A 14901-nucleotide genomic window follows, 5' to 3' on the forward strand; every position below is an offset into this window, starting at 1 on the left:
GCATGAAATTTCTTCTGTTGAAAAAGAATTTATAAAAGATCTCCTTTGAAAATTTCTATTATTATTATTATAATAATTATAATAAATATAATAATCTTATAAATTCAATTCTACTTATAAAAAAGAAAAAGAAAATCCTAAAATCTCTTTTTCTCTTGTGATCTTGTGATCTTAAAAAAATTTATTTATTTATTTATTTTTAAAGACTGACTAAAACTGGAAGTTTCTTATGTACTGGTACTATTAAGATATCCTCAAACTTACATTTATTTCTTCTATCAAACAAACTTAATAATAAATTTCAAAATCTTCATTATAAACCCTTTTAGAAAAAAGTCCTCATTCCATCCATATCTCAAACATCCGGGAAACCCGCTCTCAATGACGACACGTATCAATTAGTTTTTGTCTTTTCAAGATTCTCTTTTTTTTTTTATTTTTTATTTGTACAAACCTTATTCTTATCCTCTCAATTACATTTCACTGCGTCCTTCTTCCTCATGACCATCACGCATGACTCCACTTAGCCTTTCTATTGAAGAAAGGAGTGGAAAGGAACCAAAAGAAATAATCATAATATGATAGAGAAACCTGCAGATGAGTTTTTTTTTTTTTTTTTTGCAATTATTATATATATATATTTTTTAAAAAATCATTTATTTTATTTTACATATTTTGGTCAGTATCAATGAAATAACAACAATCATCATCTTTTTATCTCTTTCTTAAATCTCGCGATCGTGTCAAAATGGCAAATAAAAAAAGAAAAACCATCATCGCCATAAAAACAACAACTAATTTTATTGCCGCTGGTGACTCCTTTTTATTTATTCGTCTTTTTTTCTTATTCTTCTTCTTAAAATTTGGTGGTTCAAGGTTAGGTAGAGGCTGAAGCTCGAGAATCTGTTCCATAGATCGTTGTAGTTCTTTCAACTCATAGTCAAGCTTCTCTTCAATGGGTTTGCAGATTTCCTCCTTTGTTGTTTTCTTCCTTTTTTTCTTCTTGTTTCTTCGTCTCGTCTCCATTGTAAACTCCTGAAGTTTTGCTCTTGCAAGGTTTTCTGCTTGTTTGCGTTCAGCTATTTCTCTCACCCATTTTTGCTTTTCTTTATTCTTGGACCGCCGCAGGGTGGCCACCATTGATCTCACCATTGGCAAACCCAGAGACAATCCCGTCCTCGATACCCATACCACCCCCAAGTAATAACTTCTCATCCGCATACCCCTCCTCCTCAACCTCTTCGATATTTTGCATTGGGCTAGAATTAATAATCTCGGCAATCTCAGAAAGCCTTTTGACATTAGGAACTTGTAGCCATGCTGGAACATAAGGCTCTAAGCGTGATAATGGACGAGGATCAGTAATTTCGTATGGACCACTATCATCTAGAGGAATGGCTTCAAGCATCAACTGAGTAGATGAATCATTGTTCTTCACCCGTGCAGCTACTGCATTCAAAACATCATCTGAAATAGGCGGTTCGTAGTCTGCATTCAAGTATTGACTAATCAGCTTTTGAATTTGCAAAGGTGTAAGAGTCCAACAAATGTCATAGAGAATGTCAATGTCTTCCAGAGTCACCTTCTTAAGCTGCAACAGCTTAACACTCTCCATTATGTGCTCCAGCTGAATGATGCCCTCACTAATGTCATGTGCTTTGCACCATTCCTCAATACGCGTAACATTATAGTTAATCTGAAGGCCACGCTTCCAAGAAGCAAAGTTACGGCGCATAAGTAAATCGTTGAAAGATTTAACGCCAACGAGCTTCAGTAACTCAATGATGGGGATCTTGATAAATTCCTTAGAAAGGTAGTATCCCTTCATAGCCTTGTACACCTTATTAAACAAGCTCAGCAAGTCATCCATGGTGGCAGGTTGTGTGCTAGAAGACGCAAACATCTTGGTAAGGAATCTAGTATTTTCTGGCGTAATAAAACCAGGAAGCGATTGAGATAAAACAACGGCAGGAACAATTATCTTGTCCAAAGAACGTTTCAGTTGCTTCATCCAAGCATGATAAATGTTAAACTCCAGATTTTCCAAATCTTGCTTTGCAACCTCAACGAGTCTATTGTACTGGTGGAACATTTCGATGCCCATTTCCTCACGCAGTGTTTCATTAGACACGATATTGTTTTGTGCCACACAAATAAAGGACCAAATTTCGTGGACATTTGAAATCCAAAAAGCACCAGAATTAATAATGTCATCGCCAGAGTCTTGAGTAACAGTCTCTTGAATAGCATGCATGACCTGGCCAAGGAAGTCTTCCGACTCCTTCACATAACCCATACGCCACATTTCTGAAGTGACCGTGCTGATAATGTGAGCAGGAAAGAAGATTTCCTTGGGAGGAACCTCGTCCGAAGGTGAAGGAACAGGAATCTTTAACGTGCTAATGACACCCTTAACAACTTCGTCACAAAGAAGCTTGTAGTTCTCCAAAAGTCTTTCTAACTCATTATTAATTTCATTGAACTGGGCTTCTGCAGTTTCCTCGTCATCAATACGTTTGAGGTCAGAGTACATAACAGAAGCAGGACGGGGGGTGAAATTGGAAGCATCCTTTGCAGCAAATGAAGTATCATCCAAACTGCGGCGTTTGTTGCTGCGTCTAAGAGCATTAGAAGCAGCACCAAGCTCAACAGCGCCAATAGAAGCCTTAGCTGTAGCAGAATCAAGGTTTCTCCGAAGCTCTTCAACAGTCTCCAAAAGACTGGTGTTAGACTGTTCATAGTCACGAAGAGTCTCTTGAGAGGTAGCAAGAGCAAGCTCCTTTTCGGCAAGAGCACCCTCAATTCCCTGCTTTTCTTTCTCCAAGTTCTGGTAGTTAAGAAGAGCTTGGTCATATTCTTTAGTCAAGGAATCGATTTGCGATTGCATAACAGTCACTGCCTCCAAGTTAGTTTTTCTTGACTGCTCAGTTTTGGCTTCTAACGCCGCTACAATAGCAGTGGATTCGGCATGCTTATTTTGCCAAACAGAAAGCTGATCATTAAGACTCTCAATGACTTCTTTGAGTTTCTTGTTCTCGTTCTTATGATCGGTAAGATTCTGTGTGAGTTGAACAACTTTACTTTCAAGATGATACTGAACCTCCTGGTAATGAGTGACAGATCGAGCCTCTTCACGAAGCTGAGCAAGTTCACGGCGAGCCAGCTTGCTGCGCCACAGACCTTGGATAATGCAAACCTTGTGAACAGTAGCCTTGAAATTCTTGCGAGCAACGTAACCGCGGAATATACGCTGAATAACAGTAGCAGCTGCGTTGTAACGATTCTGCAAGATATTATGACGAACAAGCCAGCCGCGAATGACAGACTGCAAAGAGATAATAGATGTTCTGGCTTGTTGGTATACAACACGTTGCTTATAGCCACGCCACAGTCTTTGAATGTTGATTGCGGCAGTTTCTTCACGGAGTTGTTGGACTTTGCGACGGGCAAGGAAACCACGAACAAGAGCTTGAGAATTAACGATGCTTTCTCTTACAAGATTGTAACGCTTGCGCCAATACAACATTCGCAAATTCTTTTGAATAATAATTGCGCATTGGTTAAGGCGGTCACTTCTCAACTTCTCAAGCCAAGCAAGCATACCAGCACGGAAGAAAATCTTTGTCTTACCAAGTTGGTACTTGTCAGTCTTGTCCTGAGTATTAATGCAGCGTTCAAGAATGATTTTACAGAAATCTTGAATGTTGGTGTTAGTCCAGTCCTTAGAAGGAACTAACATATAATAACGGTCTGCAAACTCTTCATAAGTCCATCGGGTGGGGAAACCATCGCAAGAAATTCTAATTGTTTCCAGAACACCGCATGCACGAAGTTGAGCAAGAACCATAGGGCCATCAAAAGTCCAAGCTTCTTTAGCCTCATTGGGCTTAATACATCTAATGTAGTGGACATTAGTAGAATTAATAGTTTTCATAAGCTCGATAAGAGATCCCTTGAAAATGTTACCAAGGGTGGGCTTTCTATTAACAGCAATACGGGACTTGGCAGCTGAAGCTGAAGCCTTTTCCGTAGCATTAGCAAGCTCTTGATTGAAATCAATGACCGATTTAAGGAAACCGTTAGAAGTGTTAAGCAAGACCTCGAGATGTTCGTCAGGAACTGTATCACGGTTCTTTTCAATGAAGCCTTCGCATTCATAAGAAACCTCCATAGCGTAGTGGTTGACAATAAAAGACGACTTTCCAAAGCGAGGCTTCTTAAAGAATTTATTGTGTTGGGGGGTGTTAAAATGCTGGTAAAGCTTTTCAACCCAAGTTTCATCGGAACCAGAGGGAAGTCTTGACTCTTCATCCAAAAGAGAAAGGATACCAAGTTTGGCTTCAATAAGATTGATACAAGGCTGGTTGTCTGAAAATTCAATGAACTTCCATTCAATTTCTTCTCGGACATACTCATCCTGTTCAAGTTTGAATACATGTTGGTTAAACTCCTGTTGAAGCTTCTCATTAGCATAGTTGATACAGAACTGTTCAAAAGAATTCTTCTTGAAATGCTCAAAACCGTAAATATCCAAAACACCAATAAATGATTTGATCTCAGCCTCAATTTCGGAAGTGCACAATCCCTGATTGATATTATGAACAAGCCAGTTGAAAAGGGCTGAGTAAATATATTTTGCTACTGAATCACGAACAACTGTGGCCTGTTGAAGGTTTAGATTAGAAATAATCTTTTCGCTTCTTGTGACAATTTGTTTTTTAGTAGTCCACTTTGCAAACTGAGTGGGGTCAATTCCCAAAAGATCACAAGCCTTTGCTAAAGCAGGTTCATCCGAAGAGAGAGATGAAGTTGTACGAGTAGCTGTAATGTTGATGTTACCAATATGAAGAAGAGCAGCAAGAAGCTTGAAAATATCATATTGAACAGCATCATCAATTCCAATAGTACTTAGTGCTTTTTTAGTGGCAGCAAATTCTTCAGCATCATCGACATTAGGGAGTTTAGGGTCGCCACCTTGATTGAGATAATGAAAATCTTCTGTAGAGGTGAGACCAAGAGCCTCCTTTTCTTCCGGAGTGGAACCACAAATAAGCTGGTAAAAAATGTGGTAATTCCGCTCAGTGGGAGGTTGAAAAACCAATCTGGAGCGTTCAAGTAAATAAGTTCTAATTTTGGCACCAATAATGTCGACATTTTCATTGAAGAGGATTTCCAAATACTTTCCGAAACGAGAAGAGTTGTCATTACGAGTAGTCTTTGCATTACCAAAGGCTTCCATAATAGGGTTTGTAGCTAAAATCTGCTCTTCAGTCTTATTAATAGATTCAGCACCAGCACGTTTCCGGGGGTGGTCAGGATCCTCGACAGTAGCAAAATATCTCATAATAAACTTTGCACTGACAGTTTTACCCGCACCAGATTCACCGGAGACAACAATCGTTTGATTGTTATTATCACGAAGCATACATCTGAAAAGGTTAGTGATATGAAAGTGAAAATAAAAAAGGTTTCAATATACCTGTAAGCGTCTTCTGCGATAGCAAATAAATGTGGTTCAAGTTCACCGCGAGTTTTTCCTGAATAGGCTTGAATAATATCAGAGGTGTATAAACTGTCTATCTTTTGAAAGGGGTTTGTAGCGATAAGAACAATACCACTATAGGTGTAAATGTTAAGTTGGCGATATCGCATGCGGATCGCATGAAGAACGGCAGGTTCATTGAGATATGATAAACTGGTCAAATCTTCAGTGGCTTCTAAAATTGGAGGGTTTCGTAGTGGGGGGAGAGATTCACTATTATTTTGGATATCCTCGGCAGTTGTTTCAATAGTTATCTCCTAGAGATATTAATGTTAGATTTAAGAGAGTATTTAAAAAAAAAAGTTCTGTAGATACACACCTTTTCTTGTTCTGTTTTTAGTGTCAGAGTAACTTTATTGCCATCAATCACCTTGTCTTCGACAGAGGCGCCGACCCAGCCTTCTTTGTCATCCTTGACCCAGCAACGACTATGAATATTTGTTAGTATTGATGTAATGATCAAAAAAGTAGAATAAAGAGTGAAGTATGGCAAAACGCTTCAAAACTGTATATATCCGGAATTGCATGTGCATATGACCACATGTCAATTCAAAATCGACTCTGAGCCAGTGAATAATCACTAAAGTTTTGTAGTTTTATGGTCCAAAAGACGATTTGAATAAAAAAAACATTTTGACTAGAGAGTCTCATAAGTGGTGGTTTAAAAAAAAATGATTGGGTATTCAATATGATTGCCAAAATGTTTTGGCATCACGCTGTTATATTTGTGTAGCCATGGATAAAACTGAACACCTCACTAGGATTAAGGGGGAGACAAAAGCCTCCATTTTATTGGGGATTGAGCGACTTACGTTCCGGGCTCGTAAGAGGAGACCATCTTGAAAAAGAAATCAAAGTATTAAAAAAGAAACCTGGCAGTTCAATTAAAGAGAAAGCAAAAGCTTATATGTCTATATGGATAGATTTCTTTTGGAGTTGAAGAAAATGGGATAGAGAAGAATGATGTGAAAAGAGAAAAGTGAGTGAGCTTAAGCAGGTGAGATCAGGGAAAAAAAAAATAAAAAACAAAAACAAAAAGGTGGTCGTCTAGGAGAACAGGGTTTGCGTCAAAAATGTAGGGGGAGAAGTGGAAATAGTATCCTGTGGCTAAACAGCAGCCATAGCGGTCAAAAAAAAAACAAAAAGTGAACTGAAGTTGGACTACAAAAAAAAAGAAAATGGGTTTGATTTGAATTTTTAGTCTTATCTCGTTTAAATTATTTAGCAAAAGCGATTAATCTAATGTAGCTTAATCTATTGCCACCTGGTATTAATGATTCCAAGTTCTAGGATTCATCTAAAAGACTCGTGGCTTAAGATACCATATCTTATTGACATTCCCAGATCTACGGCTACGAGTAAACTTGAGTCCGTTTCGAATAATATCGCTTTACAATTATGCGCGCAACTTTGTACGAATTACCATCCCATCTAAAGTTATGTCGAGGAGCAAGTCTTTTCAATTGCAGCTAAATTAACTATTGATAAAATTGTAGTAACAAGCTTGTGAATAATGATTTACTGCCATTTCAGATAAATAATTGCATGGAAAAAAAAATTTAAAAAGCATAATTCACAAATAAAAAGAGGTCACTGTTAGCTAGCAAATTCTGAGAAAAAAAGAATTCAAGAGAAAAAAAAATCTCATTAACATCTAGTATTTATCTAAATCAAAAGTATGGCATAATTTCGTCATCGTTAATATTGCTTGTATGTTGTTAACTTGGTGGGATATTGGCGCAATGATCCGTTATTAGGTACAATGGAAAAGGAAAGGGGGGAGAAAGGAAAAAGGGAAATTGAAAATGGTGATTTAAGCAGATTGAAGGGATTTTATTAATTTTTTTAGTTTTTTTTTTTTGTCCTAGCTGCGTGTCAACACGCGATCTTTGGTACTTTGCTGGAATGAAATGTGTTACGGGAAAGGGAATGCTGAGAGGAAGGGAATAATTTATTGTCGCGACTCTCTGGCGGTAAGCAGAGCCTGAACCTTTCTGTTGTTGAACTCAGCCTGTTGCGCTCTGGCAGACTCAGCAACAAAACCAAGACCAACACCGATGATGGCACCGTAAAGGTAGCCTAATGGCTTAAAAGCCAAAGGCTTATTTCTGATGCCGCGGGCAAGACCGTTAGTGCAAGCACCTATTGTAAAAAAAAAAAAGTTAGCAAAGGCTCATTTTATCAAATATTTTGACTTGAACATACCGACAGTAGCCCAAATTAATAATTCCTCGTATAAGCCCATTGTGAATGTGTATTTTGTTGATTTTTTTAAATCGGGATAGTTTAAAATTTAAAGATGGGGTTGAAGGATTATAATCAAAAACCGAAAGGTTTCTTTTGTATTGCGGGAGAGAAAAGTGTAGGTTTTGGGAGGTTTGTGATTGCCTTCTGCCTAATTTTTTTTCCTATTCTCTTCATTGGTCGAGCTATAATTATGTAAAATCTGACCAAATATTAATTACAAAACTTATTGTAATGTCATACCTGGTAAAGTTTTTTTTTTTTTTTTTCTTTTTGTTTTTGTTTTTGTTTTTTTCTGTATCAATTTTTTGAAGCCCCTCCCCATAGCCACCAGCATTGAAAAAAATCAATATTAATACCATATACCACAATGGACACTGCCAAAGAAGCCAGTCAGGCCCCAGCGCAGAGCGCTGCTCCTGCTCCTACTACAGCTGATGCGGATTCTGGTATCCTTTCTGCAAAGGATTTAAAGGCACTTAAGAAAGCTGAGAAAGCTGCAAAGCGTGCAGCCCAAAAAGTGGCAGCTGGTCTTCCCGCGGTCTCGGATCCGCGCCAGGCCAAGCAGGGCCAGCAACAGCAACAGCAACAAAGCCAGCAGGGTCAACAGGGCCAACAATATCAAGCATCTTCCGATAAAAGATCTCAGCAAACTCCTAGAGGAAATGTGGCTAGTCGAGATGGCGGATCGGCCCCTGTTGGAGGTGCACCAGGGTCTGCGGGTTCTATTAGTCATAACGCTGCCCCTAGTCGACTTACATTGTTTGGACATCTTGAGCAGACCCGGATAACTTCTGCAGCCGAGGCAAATAAAGAAGTTCATCCCTCTGTTTTGTATCTAGCAATGCAATTTGCATCTTTCCACGTTGCAGGTTCTGCAGAACGGTGTCGTGCGATGCTGCTTGCGTTCCAGGATGTGATTCGAGATTACAAGACCCCAGAGGGAACTACGCTGTCGAGAAATTTGACAAATCATTTGAGTCACCAAATTGATCACCTTAAAACAGCACGACCGTTGAGCATTGCTATGGGAAATTCCATTCGATGGCTTAAGCAAGAGATTACCAACTTAGGCATTGATGTGAGTGATGCTGAGGCTAAGGATCATTTACATGACCAGATTGACAATTTTATTCGTGTGCGTTTAGACTATGCGGACCGGGTGATCGTTGAGAATGCAATTAACAATATTAATGACGGTGATACAATTCTGACATATTCATCGTCTAAGGTGGTGCTTTCGACATTGATTGCTGCTCATAAGCAGGGGAAACGGTTTAAGGTAGTTGTGGTGGATTCGCGGCCATTGTTTGAAGGTAAGAGCGTTGCCAAGATTTTGTCTAAAGCAGGGATTTCGACATCATATACTCTGCTGAATGGTTTGACTTACGTGCTCAAAGATGTTAAGACAGTAATGGTTGGTGCACATGCTATGCTTTCGAATGGAATGCTTTACTCCCGTGTGGGCACTGCCGCCGTAGCGCTGGCAGCATCTTCGCGTAATATCCCTGTGGTTGTTCTGTGTCAATCCATCAAGTTTTCTGATAAGGTACTGCTTGATTCTTTTACATTTAATGAACTTGGTTCGCCCGATGCACTCATTAATTTATCCAGATCTATGGACAAGCTGCCGGTACCTTCGGCAGCGCTCAAGAACTGGAAGACTACACCAAACCTTCATGTCACACATGTGCTATACGATATTGCGCCACCAGACTTTATTAAAAAGGTTGTTACTGAATTTGGCAGTCTGCCCCCAAGCTCTGTGCCTGTAATTTTGCGCGAGTACAAGTCGGGATACTGATAGAAGAAGTGTAAAAATAATAAAAAATAATAATAATAATAATAATAATAATGATATAAAGGAAAAGAGAGGGAGGGAAAAAATGAATTATTTACAGAAACAAAACAAAAAAGAAATCATAAAATGGGTAATGGTTGTAGCAACAGGATAATTTACATAGTGTTTTTTAAGCTAAGATGGGTTAGTTAAGAATTGTTATGATGAGTGAAATATGCATACCTTTCACCACCAAGCTTAACGACGGTGGATCGAATCATTCTACGGTCAACACGAAGAATTCTTGAGATTTCGGACTGGACACCAGGACTGGCATCAAATTTGAGGTAGAAGAAAGAACCGTAGAGGTACGAGTCACCGTGCTTCTTCATGATTTTAGGCAGAGGCCGGATGCCCCAGCTTTTTATGTCACGGACGACACCTCTGTTGTCAATGATCTGTTTGCCAATGGTCTTAAGGACTTCGATGGTCTCCTTGGTGGCGGTCTCTTTGCCGACAGCACGGGCGATTCCGACAATTTCGTAAAGCATGCTGGGATGTATATGTAATATAATATAAGAGTGGGCTATTGAGAGGTACTGATGAGAATTAGCGTCTCTGATTATGACTGGCTGGTGTGAATAATTTTTTTTTTTTTTTTAAGTGGTGATGCTAGAAATTTTTTTTTTTCTTTGGAGGAGTAGATGGTACTGAAATATACTTAGGTACTTATTTATACTGTGGCAACAAGTGAATTTTCTCCGAGATAGATCCCTTTGCTTGTTCGTTTGTAGGCCACAAGCCATCAATCACTCATTGTGTTACAGGGATTCATTATGGATAGAAAAAATAGAGAAAAATAATCTCCAAAAACGCCCGTTTGGGATCATTCTGGAGTAGTAATTCCGTTTATTTATGACGTTCCACCAGCCGCTATTCTTTTAATTTTTTTTGTTTTTTTTTTATGGTTCCTCCAACCGCCGTCTTTGATCGCTTATCTGCTGTTCTTTTTGACTGGCTCTTCCAAAAAAAAAAAAAAAACTCTGTAACTTTTTTTTAAGTGTACCGAGTAAATTTTGGGTTAGGGCTAAATGTCACCGAGTTAGAACTTTTTCACGTTCATCGAGCCACGCTGCTCGCTCCAGCCCATCACCAGCCCATTGCCAACCTCTACTAGCCTCTACCAACCTCTGCCACCCTCAAAAAAACAAACGACCCGGTGCTCGCTGATAAAACTGGGCCTGTGCCAACTTATATATAAACTCAGTGCATTCCGCCTTTTGGTTTAAGAAAATTTTCTTTCTTTCTTTCTTTCTTACTTTTTTATCCCTTTTATTTCTCTTGTCTTCAACAAGTATCTCTTTCTATTCTATCTATATTCACACCCGTTCTTCTCAATTCCTTCATAAAATACCAATGCTCGCCTCTGTCTTTCGCTCAGCCACCCGCTCGGCCCTCCCTAGAATGGCCATGGCCTCCTCCTCTTCCATCACACCCATGTACCTGCGCGCTGCCCCCCGCTTTGTGCGCTTCTCCTCCAGCAACACTCTGACCAAGAACAGTCCGGTCACCCAGTACGCAAGCTCCGATCCCGTTGTCAAGTACACTGAGGAACACGAGTGGATTGCCGTTTTCCCTGATAATGTGGCCTTCATTGGCATTACTGGCTACGCTGCTGATGCTCTGGGCGATGCTACTTACGTCGAGACTCTTGCAGCCGGTGATAGCGCCGAGGCTGGTGACTCCATTGGCTCTGTTGAGTCTGTCAAGTCTGCCTCTGAAATTTACGCACCTGTTTCCTGCGAGATTCTGGAAGGTAACACTGATCTCTCTGAGAAGCCCAATCTCATCAACGAGGACCCCACTGGCAAGGCTTGGATTGCCAAGGTTAAGATCACCGAGCCTGAGCAACTGGATGAGCTCTACACTTTTGAAAAGTACGAAGAGTTTCTTAAGAGCCACTAAAAGCAATGACCGATAACTATAATAGACTTGGGCATATATTCCCACCCACCACCACCCCCATTTTTTAACGAGATATGATTCTGTATTTAATATTTTATTGTTTACTTCAAACAAGTTTTTTTTTTTTATGAATTTTTTTTAATGTGCCAAAATGTATTTGACAAAAAAAAATAAATTTTTGACCCCCCAGATTTTCCCAGCATGTCCAATCATTTCTGTGTATTCCCCCGTAAAAAACCTTGTTTAGTCACTGACTTTAAAAACCTCCGCTTTTCCGTCATTTTTATTTAATTTTTTTTTCTCTCTCTTCTTTTTTTTCTTTCCCTCTCTCTCTCTTTTTTTTTTTTCTTTCTTTCTTATCTTGATAACCACCATATTTTTTTTCTTATTTTGTATTTTAAATAAAAACTATACACCCAAAATGTCATTGCCACCTTCAAAATCTGCTTCAGATAATGCCATCGCCAGCGACTCCTCTGTCGAAGACGAAAATGATGCTCCTCTTGTTTTTGTCGAAGATGTGCCAGCTCCGGGACCCTTTAACCGCAGCAGGGGCTCGCGTGGGTCCACTCACTCGGGTACCCCACGTCCCATGAGACGCCGTGAATCCAACACTAATGTTGATGCTGTCCATCAACACCTTCAACCTTCTGATATCTCGCCTGCTCAGCTGTATACTACGGATTCCGGTATGCTTTTTCATGCAGGAAAACTAGCTGTTGTACTTGTGGGGTTGCCTGCTCGCGGTAAAACTCATCATTCAGTTGCTCTCACGCGGTACTTACGTTGGCTCGGCGTCAAGTCCCATGCATTCCATCTCGGAGATTACCGTCGTAAACTAGGAGGCCCCAATCATATTGTTCCAGATGACTATTTCCAGCCCAAGTCTTCAGAAGCAACACAGCAATTTCGCAAAAAAGTATTTGACGCTTGCATGAAAGATATTTTTTCATTTTTCGGTGATGGAGGCCAAGTGGCTATTTACGATGCTGTCAACTCTTCAGTCAGCGCCCGAGCAGAACTAGTGAAGCTGTTTTCTGAAAAAAAAATTGGCTTGCTTTTTGTGGAGTGTATTGCTACTGACGATCACCTGGTGGCTCGCAACGTTCGCGATGTTAAACTCTCATCCCCAGATTTTCAAGGTGTGGACTATAAGGACGCCGTACGCAACTACTTGCGCAGAATTGAATTGCGAATTCCATTTTACGAAACTATGGGTGCCCTTGAGACGGATTTAAGCTACATAAAACTCATTAATGGCGTTGAACATATTAAAATGAATCACGCACCCATTGGATACCTTCAAAACCGCATTGTATTTTTTCTGATGAATACGCATGTCAAATCGGGTAGTTATTTGTTTGCCCGAGCAGGGCAAAGTGACTCCTCAGAACTGACTTACCGCAACGATAACTTGCTTTCAGCTAAGGGTCATGACTATGCTCAAAAGCTCAAGAGTACTGTTTTGGAGCATCTTGAAGAGATTTACCGGGTACAAGTGTCACGTGCTGAAGCAAGCATAGATGTGACAGCTTCTGGAACTCCAGCTGAAACTGCCACAACCACAAAAGCAGTGCCTACCCCGACTGCAGGTGTTAGCGGGGTGTCAACTCCACTTCAGCAACAGGACAAAAAGCAAGACGCTCCTCTTTTGACTAAAGATATTACCCTAAGTGAGGATGAAATTGCCCATCGTTTGGCCGAAGCTAAAAAGAAGGCCCCTGCACTTGCACCAGAAGATAAGTTCACGACGCCTACTCCGACAACCTCGCGCATTTGGCAAACTCCTGTTGTACCAGAGAAGCGACTGTTATTAGTATGGAGTTCAAAACGGTTGCGAACCATAGAGACAGCAAAGTACTTTGCAGATGATGGCTATCCAACAATTAGTCGTCCTGAATTGACACAACTCAATCCTGGCGCTGTGGATGGGTTGACTGCAAAGGAAATTCAAGATTTGTATCCCGAAGAGTATGACGTACATGTTGCAAACCCATACCATCACCGGTACCCACGCGCAGAATCGTATCACGATTTGGCTGTGCGATTGGAGCCGCTGATTATGGAAATGGAACGCAATGAGGGAGATTTGCTTATTATTGCGCATGAGAGTGTATTGCGTGTGTTATATGGATACCTCATGGCATGCACAGTAAATGATATTCCATTTCTCAAGTTTCCACGAAATGAGATTGTTCAAATCACGCCTGGAGCATACTACAATACTGCAACCCGTTTCCCAATCCCTGACGTTGATCCTTGATTTAGTGTCTTTTATGAAAATATATACATGCAAAGTGTGGGGTATTAAAAAAAAATTTTTTTTTTCATTCTAATGCAAATATAAGGTTTAATCCTTTTTCTTTGAAATAATCTTTTGTTTTTGTCGTACATGTTGCCAGCGTTTGTATTCCATCTCTATGGTAGATTCATGGTCTAAGCAAGTGTCTTTAATGTAAAACAAATGAGCCAACGGCCAGCTCAAAACCCAATCAACAACACCGGTATCGCGTAAGAGCCCAATAAAAAGAGCATAAAAGACGCCAAAAAGAGTTCCGATTCCTGCACCGACACAGACTTGCTCCGTTGTGTGGTAAGAAAGGTAAACACGGGAGGAGGAGACGAGGATGGCAAGAATAAAAAGACCTACTGTACGGTATGCACGCTTGAATGCTGAGAAGCGAATTGCGCGGGTGTACATCCAAGTGGTGAGATAGGCGGCATAGAAGAAGATAAATTGAGAGTGTGCGGAAGGCATTCCGTAGCCCTGACCGACTAAAAATGTGATGGAAGCAAAGTTAATTTGGCAAGAATTGACAATGTTGCAGACTGGTAAAACAAATTTCGTATGAGAAAGGGGTATCTTTAGTTAGTATTATTTTATAAGGTATCCTTTTTTTTATATTTTTTTATTTTTTTATTGTGAGCTTCTTTCAAAAACTTAGATGTTTGGTATTATCGCTTAAACGATACTTTTATTTTTGTGTGCATTATTTTTAAAAAAAAAAAATAATAATTAATAGATAAACTTACAAGTTTCGTTTGGTCGTTCTTGTTTGATAATGTCTTTGATGATTCCATTAATAAGCTCATTGGCAAGCTGTCCTGCAAACATCATAAAAGTTTCCATTTCACGGCGCGACAGCATCAGTGTAGCATACCCAATTGTGAGTCCCTGAGGGACCAGAGATAGGTATGCCATGCCTAATGATAATGGATCCTCAACATCATAAAAAACATGCGTGAAATCGAGTGTAGCAAGTGATGCTGCAAGAATGTCTGAAGGTGTTGGTGAAGTTGGGGCTGACGATTTGTTCGACATGAGCGAAAGGCAGAAGGGAAAGGAAATGAAAGGAAATGAAAGGAAGGA

The 14901-nt window shown here is 39.9% G+C and overlaps 7 protein-coding genes across 7 annotated transcripts; 3 read left to right on the top strand and 4 right to left on the bottom strand.

The window, feature by feature from the left end:
* Window positions 1-1108: 1108 nt before the first annotated feature.
* SAPINGB_P002791 (uncharacterized protein) lies at window positions 1109-6380 on the bottom strand (the record flags this gene model as incomplete). The annotated part of the gene is made up of 4 exons (XM_031997509.1): window positions 1109-5429; window positions 5480-5799; window positions 5862-5970; window positions 6355-6380. The coding sequence occupies 4 exons, from the start codon at window positions 6378-6380 to the stop codon at window positions 1109-1111; spliced, it is 4776 nt and encodes a 1591-aa protein (XP_031853400.1).
* A 1113-nt stretch (window positions 6381-7493) lies between these two features.
* Window positions 7494-7787, bottom strand: SAPINGB_P002792 (uncharacterized protein; the record flags this gene model as incomplete). The annotated part of the gene is made up of 2 exons (XM_031997510.1): window positions 7494-7684; window positions 7748-7787. The coding sequence occupies 2 exons, from the start codon at window positions 7785-7787 to the stop codon at window positions 7494-7496; spliced, it is 231 nt and encodes a 76-aa protein (XP_031853401.1).
* Window positions 7788-8156: 369 nt separating this feature from the next.
* SAPINGB_P002793 (uncharacterized protein) lies at window positions 8157-9590 on the top strand (the record flags this gene model as incomplete). Its single annotated transcript, XM_031997511.1, has 1 exon — window positions 8157-9590. One exon carries the CDS (start codon window positions 8157-8159, stop codon window positions 9588-9590), a length of 1434 nt encoding a protein of 477 aa, XP_031853402.1.
* Window positions 9591-9742: 152 nt separating this feature from the next.
* On the bottom strand, window positions 9743-10117 carry SAPINGB_P002794 (mitochondrial 37S ribosomal protein bS6m; the record flags this gene model as incomplete). Its single annotated transcript, XM_031997512.1, has 2 exons — window positions 9743-9761; window positions 9810-10117. The coding sequence occupies 2 exons, from the start codon at window positions 10115-10117 to the stop codon at window positions 9743-9745; spliced, it is 327 nt and encodes a 108-aa protein (XP_031853403.1).
* Window positions 10118-10982: 865 nt separating this feature from the next.
* Window positions 10983-11531, top strand: SAPINGB_P002795 (uncharacterized protein; the record flags this gene model as incomplete). The annotated part of the gene is made up of 1 exon (XM_031997513.1): window positions 10983-11531. The coding sequence occupies one exon, from the start codon at window positions 10983-10985 to the stop codon at window positions 11529-11531; it is 549 nt and encodes a 182-aa protein (XP_031853404.1).
* A 421-nt stretch (window positions 11532-11952) lies between these two features.
* Window positions 11953-13794, top strand: SAPINGB_P002796 (uncharacterized protein; the record flags this gene model as incomplete). Its single annotated transcript, XM_031997514.1, has 1 exon — window positions 11953-13794. One exon carries the CDS (start codon window positions 11953-11955, stop codon window positions 13792-13794), a length of 1842 nt encoding a protein of 613 aa, XP_031853405.1.
* An 87-nt stretch (window positions 13795-13881) lies between these two features.
* On the bottom strand, window positions 13882-14853 carry SAPINGB_P002797 (uncharacterized protein; the record flags this gene model as incomplete). Its single annotated transcript, XM_031997515.1, has 2 exons — window positions 13882-14306; window positions 14565-14853. 2 exons carry the CDS (start codon window positions 14851-14853, stop codon window positions 13882-13884), a joined length of 714 nt encoding a protein of 237 aa, XP_031853406.1.
* Between the last annotated feature and the right edge of the window lie 48 nt (window positions 14854-14901).

This window comes from Magnusiomyces paraingens (genome assembly GCF_902498895.1).
Source record: "Magnusiomyces paraingens strain CBS 517.90 genome assembly, contig: contig2, whole genome shotgun sequence".
Lineage (NCBI taxonomy): Eukaryota > Fungi > Ascomycota > Dipodascomycetes > Dipodascales > Dipodascaceae > Magnusiomyces > Magnusiomyces paraingens.